At 44.5% G+C, this 15238-nt stretch overlaps 1 protein-coding gene across 1 annotated transcript in view; it reads left to right on the top strand.

Moving 5' to 3' along the window:
- m1ap (meiosis 1 associated protein) overlaps positions 1–13178 on the top strand; it is a gene marked incomplete at its 3' end in the record, with an annotated part of 25261 nt that extends 12083 nt beyond the window's left edge. The window contains exons 4-11 of the mRNA XM_084549344.1: positions 5266–5421; positions 5782–5947; positions 9087–9228; positions 10233–10296; positions 10403–10545; positions 11267–11382; positions 11500–11569; positions 12915–13178. Coding sequence (XP_084405470.1) covers positions 5266–5421; positions 5782–5947; positions 9087–9228; positions 10233–10296; positions 10403–10545; positions 11267–11382; positions 11500–11569; positions 12915–13178 — 1121 coding nt within the window. The remainder of the gene's footprint in view (positions 1–5265; positions 5422–5781; positions 5948–9086; positions 9229–10232; positions 10297–10402; positions 10546–11266; positions 11383–11499; positions 11570–12914) is intronic.
- Positions 13179–15238: the final 2060 nt, after the last annotated feature.

Genomic DNA, 15238 nt, shown 5'->3' with positions numbered 1-15238 from the left:
TGTCATCAAAGCATAGGTGTCGCATGATGTCTTGGAAGCGATTTCGGGACATAGTTGCAATGATCTGGGGGTTTCCCAGGTTTGCTGACCAGCAGTCACGCAGTGATGGAACCTTGGTCAGCCCCCGCAAGATGACAATAGCAATAAATGCCATTAGTTCAGGGAGGGCCATGAACCTGTCCATATGCTCCGTTTGCTGTGCGTGTTCAACAGTACAGTCTCGAATGGAACCAAGCATTTCCAGAGTGATAAAACGCAGGAAGCTCTGAAGACGACTCAAGATGGACCTCCTGGCCTTAGCCGTTGGCTCTCCATCTGCGTCGTATGGAGATGGAGGGGTGAAATGGAGACCTGTCCCCACCTGTTCTTCACACCACACTGTGCCATCTTTCGCCGTCTCTGTCTGGTCAGTCCCCACCCGAGCTATCTTTTTTGGCTGAGGAGCAGTCTCCTCATCTGAAGTGTGAACAAATTCAAATTATGAGCAATAGGAATAGAAAGTCAAATGATATCACAAATGCATGCATAGAAGCTAATAATAATAATAATAATCATTCCAGTACATCTCAAATAGGTTGGCTAATGTGCTAAGGTGCAGGGACCTCAGGAGAAGAAGAACCAAACAAAACAAACGGAGGCCTGCACTCAGAAACAAAATGGAGGCTGTCTGATGCAAGAAGCCCCAAAACTCTATTCACATGGTGCTATGTGCACCACCATTTCCACCTTCCTGCCTGAAATGAAATATAAAATAGGAAATAATATGAAATGAAATCTTACCTGAAGACAGCTCAGACAGCTCAGACAGCTCGGAGTCCGAATCCGGCTGAAGGTTTATCTCTTCTCCATCCGAGTCACAAGGGTTTACTCCTTCCAGGACCATTTCCAGTGCCTGTTGAGTGCTGAATCTTCTCTGCATCTTCGTTCCTTGGAGAGGAGGTTCGTACGCCACAGAATTCTTGAGGGTACTGAAGTGGCAGGCTATGTGCAGTGAGCTATTTATCCACCTCAGCACAAAGGAGTGCCAGCTCCTGACAGACAGTCAGTTAGCAGCCCAGACGGAGCAAATGAGTTCACAGCCCTCAGGTGTGCCTCCCTCCCCCACACACTCTGGCCTCCAAACCCCCAGCAATCCTGCTCGTCTCCGATTCTCCCCCTCCCGTATTTTAAGTCAAGGTGTTTTGTCTTTGGCATGAACCAGTTTCTGTCTCAAGGTGTTGCCAGGTTAGAAGTGAACACTGCTCTGTGTGCTTACCCCGTCCCCCATAAGCTCTCTGGGCCCACTCCCCCTCCCCTCCCCACAGGTTTCCTTGAAGTGGCTCAGCATGTCCCCTCCTGTGGTGCCCCAGTGACTGCCTCGTTTACATAACAAAAGGAGGGTTCACAGGTGACAGAGGATATTAGCTAAAAGCCTTCCAGCCGATCGGCTGCCCTCTGGGTTTTATAGGTAGAGCAAAAAATGCTGGGACTTCTAGCGTTAAAGCAGATATGTCTTTCAATTCAATTCAATTCAATTTTATTTATATAGCGTCAATAACAATACAAATCGTCTCAAGACGCTTTACAAAAACCCGGCCTGAAACCCCCAGAGCAAGCCTGAAGGCAACGGTGGCAAGGAAAAACTCCCTTTTAACAGGAAGAAACCTCGAGCAGAACCCAGCTCATATGGAGGGACCCATCTGCCTAAGGCCAGCCGGGTACAGACAGAAGAAAGAGAGAAGAGAACAGCAAAGAGAGAAGAGAAGAGAACAGCAGGATAAACATACATCTGTCATAGATACACATATCTGACTAAAGTGTACATGTGGAATCTTATGATACAAACTGATGATGTTACATGACAGTTTGAAAATGTAAGAGGAGTCATAGGCAGGTTGGAGAATTGTTCATTCAGGTAGGAGTGGATAACTGCAGGATTCCATGAAGACTGGGCAGGCTGATGAGACCACGACAACAGATGTAGTATAGAGCTCCACAGGAAACACACAACTCCAGGCCAGAGATACTCACAAGAAGAGGGGGGGGGGGGGGGGGGGGACATTCAGGAGGACATGTATCTTTGTATCTTTGGTATTTTGTGTAGCATCCCCACAGTTTGAGTATACTACCAGTTCCATTTAGTGATCATTTTATGATTTCTGACTCCTCTGGGTTTGTAACCAGACACTCCATGAGTTTCTGCAGCCACCTCACATGCTTATCTCATGTGCGAGTATCTTCTGAGATATACACACAGAGGACATGCTAATGAGGTGCAGAGGTGTCAAAAGTATTCACATTCTGTACTTAAGTAAAAGTACGGATACTTGTGTAAAAAAATACTCTGGTAAAAGTAAAAGTACTGATTCAACTCCTTTACTCAAGTAAAAGTAAGAAAGTACAGGCTCTGAAATGTACTTAAGTAAAAAGTAAAAATGATTTTGCCATTAATGAAACAATTCATCCGTTAATTTTGCAAAATGAAAAAGTTCTAGCAGAATAATCTAGACTGAATTGACCAGATGTCCTGCATGAACATCTGAATAATTTTTAATAATAAATTGAGGGTTATTGGGTTGTTGTTTTTAAACCGCTAGCTAGTGTTAGCTATAAACTAGTGTTTCCATAGCATTGCTAATGTTGTAAACTAGCTTCCAAAAAATCCTCAAAAAGCTAATGATAGCAACAGAAACCACACCGTACATGAATTTGTTTGTTTCACATTAGACCAGTAGTTCTCAAATAGTGGGGTCAGGTGGACTTTCAGATGTATTACTGTCTTTATTGATGCTTGAACGATAAACACGCCTCCAGTCCCTAGGTGGCAGCAAAGCTCAAACTAACCAACAGGCTGCCTGTTCAAAACAGTAGAAGAAGAACACAGGAAGCGCATCGTCAACTTTCCTTCTCTAGTCCGATGCTCTAGTCATGTCCGATCATCCCACGTCTTTTACGTGGAGGTTAAAAAAGTAACGAGCTTGTTTTTCAAATGTAAGGAGTAGAAAGTACAGATATTTGTGTAGAAATGTAGGGAGTAAAAGTAAAAAGTCGTCAGAAAAAGAAATAGTCAAGTAAAGTACAGATACCTGAAAAATCTACTTAAGTACAGTAACGAAGTATTTGTACTTCGTTACTTGACACCTCTGATGAGGTGCAAGAGTACAATTACGGGTCACCAACGCTGGTTGATAGTTTAATAGTTTGTTAATCCCTCATACCACAGGAGCAGAGCGAATGGAAACGGAGATAGTGTTGGGACAGGGGGAGAGATAACATAATTGATTTTTTTCATCCTGCGCACCTGCAGTAAACACATACATAATGAACTCGTATCAGATATTGAGAAGAGGGAGGCTTTAGCAGTGTAAACACATTCTTTGTGCACGCAGATAAGCCTGCTGGAGAGAACCAGACAGCATCGTTACTCCAGCTCCTTGACATTTCACCGAACGCACACATCAGGGTTAACTACTTTCACCTGTTCTCTTCAGTCTGCAATTAATATCTCTAGAAACACAGGCGCTCACATTTTGGGTTATTTGTGTCTTTATTAGAAGCAATCATCGTTTTCTCTTCACCCCTCGCTCCTTCGCTCTTTATCTCTCTCACACATATACAAACATGAGCACACGCTGCCTCTAATTACAAGAATTCCTGACAGTGTGGTCCGTCATCCATCACCCAACACGCCCATCCATCTCTTCTCTGTCTCATCTTATCTTCCGCTTCTTCTTTCTCCTCCTCTTGCTCTTTCTTTACATTATACATGCTTCCCTTTCTTTTCTGAACCCACCAACTTCCATAATTCCTCCTCTCCCTGCTCCCTCTCTCTCTCCTTTCCTCTCCCCAGACGGACATTATCGGAGAAAATGGCCATCGATTTGGCCCCAGCCCACTTTCCTCCATCTCGGTCCATTTTCTCAAGGATTTTTCTCTTATCTCTCTTATTGCCCTCTCCATAAAGGCAAGAGCACATCCCATCTTTCTCTCGCTCCTCCTTTGACTACCTGCCTCAGCATTCCTTTTTCCATCGCTCTCTTTCTGGTTATATTTGGGTGAACTAATCCTCACTGTTTCCTCCGATTCTCCCTTGACACCCTGTGCAGTCACTTCAGCGAGGTTACAGGGTTGATAAACAGCGGGACTCGGGTCTTTTTGAACGGCTGATCCCAAGTAGCAGAGGATTTCCGAAAGTTATTTAATCCGTGGTAGCAGCCAGAGCAACGTGGCATGTGTCACAAGTGAAAGCGAAGCATCTTGACTATACACTGAGTTTTTATGACGCGTAAAAGAAGGACTTGTGAAGGAAAAAGTGTCATTAGTACATGCTTTTTCACCCTTTAAATCTTTCCCTCTCTCAGTGTTCATCCCTCTTGCCTTCACCAGGCAGGGATCAGACCACAAACATCCATCAGCAAAAAAAAAAAAAAAAAAAAAACGGAGCAAATATAATTCCTTCCCCTCAGATGGAGCTCTTATTCCTAGATAAAGCCCTTCTGCAAACTTTGGCCCAGAACCAAAAATAGTTTCCGTACTGAAGCTGTCTCTGACACATGAAAGAGCCAGTGACATATTTTAGTCTAGGAATTTAAAGTTTCTCATTTCCTTCCAGAAGTCCCTGGCAAGGAAACTTTAACGACTTTATGTGTCCCCGGTCCATCTTTTCTACTCGTTCTCTAACTCATCCTCCCTGCCGTCAACCTCTCCTCCGTCTCTGCGCCTCCCGATCTTCCCTTTGGTCCCATTAGTTATCTCCTGATGGGTCATTAACTATTAAACAGCAGGCAGAGGGAACGGGAGAAGAGGGACGTTTCATGAGCGTCTAGTTAGCAATAATAAATGGACAGAGGGGAATGAGGACAGACAGAGAACAGGAGATTAGGGTGGGGCAGGTCCACGGGGTCGCTTTTCCTATTATGTAAGAGTAAGAGGAAATCAGTGAGCAAAGAAGGGAGTGTTAGATTTGCTCTGTTCTTTGGAAGATGCGCAAAATCCAAGGAGCGGCCCTGGTTCTTGTCTCTTGTCGTCTCATCCAAACAGAACTGAGAAGGCTTTCATGATCCAGAGACACTGAGGCCCCCAGATGACGACAGGTTCAAAAGGCTTCAGTGTCTGTGCGAGTCATCAAAGCAGCGTTTCACTTCATATAGTTTATTGAATGTTGCTGCCATCTAGTGGTAGAGAATAAAACCTTATCATGAAATACTCCTGAGGCAAAAAGCTGTACATGACACTTCAGCCTTTATCTAATCTCAGTCAAGTCTCTACTCGTGTCTCTGTCTGCAGACTCTCTGATGCTGGGGACCGAGGTCGACCTGCAGCAGGTGGAGAACACTGTGTTCGCCGTGGAGACGGTGTTGAAAGCGTGGCTTCACGAACAAGGAGGAGACAGAGAGCACCTCCACCTCCTGCTGCCAAGCCCCCGGGATAATCCTAATCCTGGTCAGATACTACACACATTCACACTCATCAGCCCCATCTGGTGTAATCAAAGAGTAGTAGCCAAACTGTAACCAGACATTAAATAGTCATTTTCACTAACAAGACCACACCTCAGTATGTACGTAGAAGTTTACTTTGACCAGGTTGAAGGGAGGGAAGGGAGGGGGATGGGATGAAGGGGGTCGAGGGGGTGGGATGAAGGAAGGTGTAGAGACCGATGATGGTCAGCTGATGTTCGGATGGAGGTACCCAGCGAGTGAGATTCAGGGTGGGGGCGTAACTCTGTAAACTTTGGCTCTGTGTCCCCTGGCTCCTGCAATGAGATTGTAAATACATAATATGTACTTCTCTTGTGAACAGTGTGTGTGAAGTGTGACATGCAGGAGCGTCTGATAAGCCCCGCCCTCATCCCTCTGACCCCCAACCTGGGAGTGAAGACTGAGACCATCCGGGACTTCCTGCCTCTCGCAAAGAGCTCGGCCAACCCAACGCCAACGCCAACGCCACAGAGACTGAAGGCAATCAAGTAAGAGTGGGCTGCAGTGGTGGGGGTCTTCTTATGAAAACAAGAAAAAACAGCTTGTTATTCTTTAAATTTACCTCAGGTTTGCAGAGACTGCTACACCCATGCATCATCCTTCTTAGATTGTCCCTGAGAGACAGAGTGAGTGAGGACTGATCACATGTATGTGCTCCGTCGGCCATGTGTGTGCTATGATGTGATTCCAGTAAAGCCCAATCTGTCTATGAATGGCTCCTTTCTGACAGTAGTGGAACATTTCTGAGATGAAACTCTCCCGTCACATGTGAGCGCGCTTTGTTCTGCTGCAGTCATCTGCTCTGCTGCTGGAAATCTATCGAGAAGTTGTGCAGAGATAATAACTCCATGCCGAGAAGCCCCGGTCCAGATTGAGAGGAAGCGATTTAGCCTCATGTAGCAGAAACTCAAGTGAAGAAGTCAATAGTAGTAAACAAAGGAAAGAACAGGGTATTTTAATAAGACAGACTAGGAGAAGTTCCAGGAATATTAGTCGGATTACACAGTCTCACACTATTTATTGCCGAATTATTTACAGATCAAGCCAAGCATGTACACATTTTAAATGACACAGAAATGGTAGATTCCTCAACATTAAATGTGCACATTTACTGCAAAATGGTATTTTTCAGCTAATTCAAAGAGTTTTATTTCTTCTTTCCCCATTTTTTCTTTTCTAAATGTGAGTGAGTACCATTTTCTTCAGTGTGGTAGTAGACACAAATCTGAGGCACAGTGAAAAAAAACACCTAGCAGGAAACTTAAGGCTCATTTAAGGTACTGCGGGACTATGCACGTACCCAACGCCGGCGCGAATCATTTATACTTGAGCGCTCGTCAGTGGCTCGCTCTGTACAAATTCTAGTCAGATGCTGGTCAGCTCTGTGCCTTTTTGCCAGTTGGGTTCATTTTTGTTTCCACTTCCTGCTTCACTTTTAACAGTGGCGACTAAAACGTTCAATCCTGCTCAGTCTTGAGGTCTGCGTTACCATGGCGCATAGTTAGGTTCCTGGGGAGGTGGAGTTTATACCTCTGCGGGACATAGATGCCGTAACCTACGCATAGCCAACGTAGCCAATGCCGGTGCGAGCCATTTATACTTGTGCACTCGTCAGTTTGTTTTTTGTTGTTTCACTTTCAACAATGGTGACTGAAACTTTCGCCGAATACAAGTCGTACAAATGTTTGTGTCTCCAAACCTCCTCTGTTAACCTTTCCTCAATGTGTTCCATCTTTATTGATCCAAATCAATCGAAAATTGTGGAGATGGAGAAGCAGCCGGAAATACTAAAGCGGAAATACGCTCCTACCAAGCAGGCCAATCACAGATTTTGCGTCGCCGTGACGCGTAGGGTGACCAGATGTCCCGCTTTGTCAAAAGACTGGGAAACTTTTATCTATCCCTGGGTGAAACCAGTGCAAGGCGAGTCTGGTAAAGTTTGCTGTGAGGTTTGCTTGAGTCATTTTTCTGTTTCACACGGAGGTGAATACGACGTGAAACGACACAGACAATGCGAGACAAAACGTGTTGCTCAAAAGGAGGCTTCCCAGTCTATGCATGCGTTCCTGCTAAAACCCAAACAAGATTCAAACGCAGATAAGGTAACAGCTCCCAGAGGTGCTCACGTGAGAGAACTTGGGAAAGTTGCATTTAAATAAGTTTATATATATATATATATATATTATAAAATATATTTGTTAAGTTTTTATTTGCAGGCTGTTATGTGCTACTGAATCAACCAGATGGCAAAGGATAGTAATGTTATAAGCAAAGGGGCAGAATAGAAATGTTTATTTTTTTAAAAGTTCTTTTAGACTACCTTGATGCATTGGTATCCCACATTGTCCCACATTGTCCCACACAAACGCAGTCTTTGTCCCACATCTGGTGAATTGGGATCTGGTCACCCTAGTGACGCGTAGTTACCTGTCTGGGGAGGTGCGTGTTAGCTACGGCGCTAGGCTCTGCGTTATCACCGTAGCTTTTGCGTCAATTTGACACAGAGGCCTAAACCGCCTATAACAAGTAAACTGAGCTCAGTGCTAGAGGGTGAGCCTGAGGTTTATCGACCACAGTGGGAGGACGATCCGGTTTAGATTGGAGGAGATGCTGGGGTTGATATACCGGCAAGGTTGAGCTCATAAATAACAGGCTTGCAGATAGGAGATGCATTCAGAGGGGGGCCTTACCTAAGACACAAGAAAGAGGTGCAACAGACAAGGAAAAGAGAGGAGTAGCTTCCAGTGTACAACATCACACTGCCCTGTGAACAGCACCTAATGCCAGGAAGCGTTGGGTCCATTCCGAACCAAAACATGATATGTTAATATTTACATTGGCTGCTATAATATGCATTATCTCTTCAGCTTGTGAAAACATGGTGAATATATACTTTATATATAGTTTTTTACATTTTAAAGCCACATAATGTTATTCTCCAACTGAAACAAACTTGTATTAAGTCAAACAAACCTGAGGGATGGTGCCTCAGTTGTGAATTTGACCCATATATTTGAATTAAGCCACACATAAAAATGGCTGCTGTCCAAAAGCTGATGTCATTTCTTCTGAAACACACACACACACACACACACACAGAAAAGCATCATTCAAAGTATAAACAAGTCCTGCAGATGTTGATGTAAATACAGAGACCTTCTTCACTGATGATAGAAAGCAGACATTCAGGTATTGTCTTATTTGCATTAGTTAATCTCTCCCCTGATTTGCATTTCTTTTACATTTTCAGGAGCTGCAGTAGGAAGTTATGTGTGTCAATGTGTGTGTGTGTGTGTTTGTTTGTTTTGCATACCAAAAAGTCCTGAAGTTATTGTGCTCTGTGTGTGTGCGCTTTGCATACTTATGACTCACGGTCCACTGCGGAGAGATTTAAATGAAGCCAGCCAACGGGTCACACCGTTAACAAATTAACTTTGGCGGGGGTGATGTCATCCTCTATCTGCGCTCGTGATGCGTTTGCATGCGGACGGAATTCAGCCGACAAGGACGAGGTTTCATTTGATGCGTCAGTTTTCAGGAATGCGGCCGTGAAGGACAGACAAACACATATTTGTCCTTCGGTTCTGATGTGCTAACCAAGGTCGTGTGTGTGTGTGTGTGTTGCAGAGTTCTGCGTGCGGACGGAGTGTGTGAGAGTGTGCTGTACGGCCTGCCGCTGGTGATCCGCCCCACCACCTGCTGGCAGCTGGACTGGGATGAAATGGAGACCAACCACGGCTTGTTCCACGCTCTGTGCCACACACTCAGGGTGTGTCAGCGCTTTTTTACATCGTCCTACTTTAATCTTCAGACGTTATACATTTTATCATTTTCCAGTTTATCTGTTGATGTAACAGCTGCGGCTGTTAAGATTTGGACAAGTGTCACAGCGATGCAAACTTATTTCCATCCTGTCGGCCTGTGACTATGTTTGCATAATGCAAACCAGGTTATTTTTTAAAACTTGGCTCATTGGGCCTTATATGCCATAGTGGAAAACAGTAAACAAATCAGTTTTTGTTTTTTGTTTTAGCTGATACTGAACTTTAATATCAGATCAGATCAGATCTGTGTGAGGAAGTTATTAGTCACTGTCACTCACTTCTGCGTTGTTGTCTCGTATCTGACTGTCTCTTTAAGTTGCTTTTGCCTTTCTGAACTTTTCCTTTGCTAATGTGAGACATTGTATTTTATGTCTACACCGATCAGCCACAACATTAAAACCACTGACAGGAGAAGTAAATAACATCGACCGTCTTGTGACAATACAGTGTTCTGCTGGGAAACTTTTGGCATTCATGTGGATGTTACTCAGACATGTAGCACCCACCTAGACCAGACCAAGCACCCCCACCCCATAGCAATGACACTCCTTGATGGCAGCAGCCATCTCCAGCAGGATGCAGCCTGACACAGACACACACAGTTTAGGAACAACTCAAAAAAACATGAAGAACAGTACAAGGTGTTGACCTGGCCTCCAAATGCACTAGATCCCAAACTGATCAAATATCTGTGGGATGATCAACAGAGGCCCCTCCCCTCAACCCATAGGACCCAAAGACCTCCACTAACAACATTGTGTTACCAGACACCACAGGACACCCTCAGAAGACCCATGTCCATTCTCTGATGAGTCACAACTGTTTGTTGTTATAAAATTCCTTCAATGTCTTTACTAACTCTGGACAGATATAGATGTAAACTCAAACTTTAGACCCGACACCCACGCGACATTAATCCAATTTTGTTGTTTGTTTTTTCCTCTTCCAGAGTCGAGACCTGTTCCTGCTGCTGCAGATGGAGTCTGCACAGAAACCTGCAGCTGGAGGCACAGGTCTGAGTGTCTGTCTGTGAGACAGAGTCATGTTATCAGCTCATGAATCCTTCTGTGCGCACTCACAGGACCTGTGCATGCATGTCTGTCACTTTGTTCGACGCAGGTGTGCATTCTCACTACATCCTCCAGCCGTCCGAATCCGTGTCCCTCCTCTTGAAGCCTGTCGTCTCCAGAGAGCTGCTGCTGCCTTGCTCGATGCCTGTGTCAACTCAGGACCCTGCACCTCATGCTTTGCTGACTGTGCAGGTTAGAGGAAACTGCAGTGGACGGAGCTGTCTAGAACTCTAAAGCAGAAACAGATATATGTGGATGCTTTAATACTAGGAACTGAACACGGGGTCGATTCTAGAAATCATCTTAATTAGTTGAATATCTAACCAATAACCAACCATCTCAGCACACATTCACAAATATAAAGCATATACAGTAGATATAGTATGTACTTATAGTATGAACTCGGGGCAAAAAGTTGCTAGAACAGTTTGTGTAGAAGTCATATCTTTGAAAATGGTCATTTTAGAGTGAGACATCAATAAATGTGATTATACTCTCATGTATTTATTATATGTTTAACAGGACGTTCTCATAGTTACATTTTTGTGCATTACTCCTCGTCACTTTGCACTTAGCACGTTAAAGTGTGCAGAATCTATGCGGGCCTGTTGGCAGAAAGGAAATATAGTATGTGTAATTATGTATAATCTGAGAAGATGAATTGTGTTCTATTTACTTCAATCAACACCTTATGTCAGCACTAGGTGTGGGTCCACCAATTTTGTGTTAATTGCAGCTTCTACAAACTTGACACATAAGATGTAAGGCAATGGTCATTCAGTCGGATGCAACCCCACCTCTAGATGCCACTAAACCTCACACACTGAACCTTTGAAGTGTGTACGCTTCTGCATCACCCACACATGGTGCTGGACTGCTCGCTTAGTCTGTTTGTGTTCTGCCTCTGTCTCAGAGTTGTCTCTCTCAGCTGGATGAGGAGTTTGTGTTCAACCCTCTCTCAGTGAGCAGTAAACTCTACCAGCACCTCAGGAGCAGAGGTCTGCTCCCACAGCCTCGCTACCCGTACAGGTCAGCAATGCATGATGTCGAGGCAGTCTGTGCACCTCTAATACTAGATTGTAGTAATAATTAATTAAAAGGACAGGGTATTGTTGTTCATTGTCACGCTGCTGTTTGTGCGTTCAGGCTCCAGTCAGCAGCGTCCCACAGAGATCAAACTCCAGAGGGCCCTAAACCCACAGGAAGCAAACGGCAGGTAAACACAACAGCGTTTATGATGGTGTAAAGGTCACCGCATGCTGCTTATTGAAATCAAACAGGAGTGAAACAGATTAAGTGGATCAAGAGGTATTTGTCAACAGAACACACAACACTCCCTTTAACCACATTAAGAAAGAGTGCATGGAAAGTATAATGTGCGCTTCCTCCTTCAGCCACTAGATGGCAGCCCTCACTGCACACAGACAATGTTTGGTTTGTTTAAGGCAAATTACAGACAGACGGTTAAACACTTGAATAAGCAGGCAGGAACTTCTAAACAGCCCTTTGTGTAATATGTCTAATTCATCAGAAATGATGTAAAGTCAGGTTCATGATTCTCCTATTTTTCACAACACTGGTTCATCAGGAGCAAAAGTAGGAGTTGAACTAATCAGATGCAATTACTCCCTTGTAAATATTTTAAATAATTAATGTTCATTATTGATTTTTACAAATGAAATTTACTATAAAAGTTGCTGAAGCTAATTTTAACAACTAGTGCATAGGCAGGGTTAGTGTTTTTTGTAAACTATTGGTCAATGAACAGTGATTTAGAGTTTATAGATCCCTCATATTTGACCAATTTCATATAAAAAGACACGTTACTATAGATACTGAAGCCGTCATGTAAATGCAATGTAGCAAAAAAGTACCACAATTCACATAAAGTACCTCAAATATGTAAATGCAGCATCTATTGTCGACTGATTCCTTAATACAAGAAGTATTCAGTTATCATGTTTCAACTGAAACTCCTAGCGTGCAATATTTAGACAAGCTGATAGAGCAGTGCTGAGGTGCTGCCTTCTGATACGCTATATCCAAAGATAACACAATCAACATGAAATTGTTTAACATGGCAAGGTTGTTCCAGTTGTAGAGCAACCAACATATACCCAAGTCCTGCGTATGAAAACAGTGTTGGGTAATGTGTCCGGTCAAATGGGATGGCTGACGAGACTCCTAGTCCGTGTCTCACAGTTTATGGGACAGGCAGCGTCTCACTTAAGAACCGTTAAGAAACGTTTTTTTTACATCAGTGGAGGCCTACTGTGACCTGAGAGAGTGTAGCTGTTGGCAGTGTGACTCATCGGGGCTGATAAGGCTGCTGACATGCAAATAGTTCACTTCGGCGGCAAAACGCAGAGAAAAAATATTCATCCTGTCCGCTTGGGTTTTGTTCTAACCGTTGGCATGCTCTCTCTTAATTACAGTTGAACTTAACCCTGAAGTCTTATTCTTCCTCCCTTTTCTTTACTAAATATCTGTTTCATTAAAACCCCATTTATGTTGTGTATTATTCAGCTAAAGTGTATTAGTGCTTGGTTTTCGTGTATCAGAATCTGCGCGTTGCCTCCTCACAGCTGCAAAACCAGGGTCGCCAGCTGGGAACGAGCAGCAAGGTCAGGGCCACCGTGGCTCCCCTGCCCTCTTCCTCCTCCTCCTCCTCCTCTTCCTCCTTCTTGGGACCTCCTCCTGCGCGGGCCTCCCGTCCAGCTCTGAACTTCCTCAGCAGCAGCAGCAGCAGCAGCGGTTGCCGCCGACTCTCTGCCCCCACCCTGCAGGAGGAAGGCGATGAAGATAGCTTTGTGACAATGCAGTAAGAACACTGGAGGACGGGTGGATGAAAGTGAGAGAGCGGTACGTTGTGAAATCCTGACTTCTAAGGGGTTTCCTTATTGCAAAGCTTAGTCAGGACGCACATATATATATATACACACATGAGGCTAACCAGTCTCCATAGTGAAGCTTAACCTTATAAAACCTTTAAAGACTCTGCGTTGAATACACTAATTAGCACTTAAATGTACACAGCGACATGCTGTGAACACGCACTTCTTCCCTACACTCTGGGTGGTTCTTTTGACACTTCTATTCACACTATTAACTGCATCTAAACTTAACAAGCCTCTGTTTGTGTGCGCCTGCATGTGTGTGTGTGAGAGAGAGAGAGAGAGAGAGAGAGAGAAAGTGAGGGAAAGGAAAGTTTCAGCTCACTGCCATCTGTAGACTGCTGAGGCAGCGAAACTTCCAAATCGCACGCCTCGAACAATGAAAAAGCGGGAGGAAAGATGAAAAGAAAAGGGAAACAGCGGGACAATGGAGGCCTCTAACCTTCCTCCTAAAATGGAAGGAAGAAATGGAAAGTAGTGAAGGAACAAAAGGTGGGCGGCGGTGTGGGAGATCAAAAGATGATGGAGGTATAAAAAAGGGCAACGCTGCAGAGGTGGCGCTCGGCTCTGTGGCGCACGGAGGCCGACAGACAAACACACACACACACACACACACACACACACACACGTACAGTATGTGCACATTCCTTCTTCATTTTGCCCTAAAGCTCCGGTTTGAACACAGCTTCACTGTTTTAATGAGACAGAGAATAAAGCGGCAGACAGAGGGGCCTCTCTGCTCTCCTTCACCCCCACAGCGAGGTCTCTCTCTGGGGGTTGAAATGAAGGGGGCGAGGGGGGGGGGGTGGATGGAAGAGATGAGATGATAAAATCCACAGTGTGATGTAGCATGATGTTGGGACGGTTGCATCCTGAACAATGTCTCATTTAGCCAATGACTCGTGTTCGTACGTCCATGTTGGTCAGTTACAAATCGTCACTATTATTAATTTATTCTGCGTCAAGCGGGTTTGTCACTCACCCACAGGCTTAATGAGTCTCCCGCCATTCCACCCCCTTGTTGAACTTTATAACATTAGGGATTACCCAATGGCGAAAGACTTCATTATGTCCTGTGATGTCACAGGACTTCCGCATTCATACATTACGACCACAACGATGCTTTTGTCCCTGGAGAGGATTCAAAACTGCCCGCTGACATTTTACCCACTTCTCCGCCCTCTCTCCCTCTTCTTCCTCGCTCCGTACTTTCTCCGCGGTCCTCTTGTGACTTCGTGAATTTGTTCAGATGGGACAACAGCAGGTCAAAGGGGCCAGAGCGAAAGTTTTCCCCCTTTGACCTAATCGCTGCCGGACACGCCGCTCATTAAATGTCACAACTCATAGGAGATTAATGGGATGCGGCCAGCAGTCGACAAAAGTGTGGTTGTTTGTTTGAGAAAGAGAGAGAGAAAGAGAGAGAGAAAGAGAGAGAGAGCGCCACGATGGTGAGGAGATTTGTTAGGTTTGGACCCAAAGCAGCTGTTCTTTTCTAAGAAGGTTCTTTGTTCATTGTTGTTGTTCTTTGTGACTTCACCAGAAGAACATCCTTATCTCACGGTGTTGACTCACCCATGTTCCTGTTCAGCCTTCACTCCGTGTTTGTTGACTGTTTTTAATGTAATTATCGGCGACAAAGGAACTTGACATGGTTTTGATGTCACTCGTTCGTTCTTATCAGCCGTATCACACCCGTGGTGTTTCACCGGTTCATCTCCAGTTCATCTTGTACATGTTCCACCCATTCATTTGCACAGTCTTCCTTCATATCTGTTTATATCGTATCATTTAACTGTGGGGAACAAATAAAAATAACATTTGGTGGCAAGATTATGTTGATGACCTCTCTCTAAGTAAGTAGCAGTGGGGGCAATAAGGTCGTCTAACCACCTTCAAGCTTTCACTGCCTACTGGTCTGGCTGCAGAAACATTATACCACACTCTCACAGGCTGATAGTACGGTGAAAAGTTTAACACACACACACACACAA

The sequence above is a fragment of the Chelon labrosus genome (assembly GCF_963514085.1).
Source record: "Chelon labrosus genome assembly, chromosome: 1".
Taxonomy (NCBI): Eukaryota; Metazoa; Chordata; class Actinopteri; order Mugiliformes; family Mugilidae; genus Chelon; species Chelon labrosus.
The sequence above is the reverse complement of the archived record's forward strand: the minus strand, read 5'-3'. Positions and strand labels throughout refer to the sequence as shown.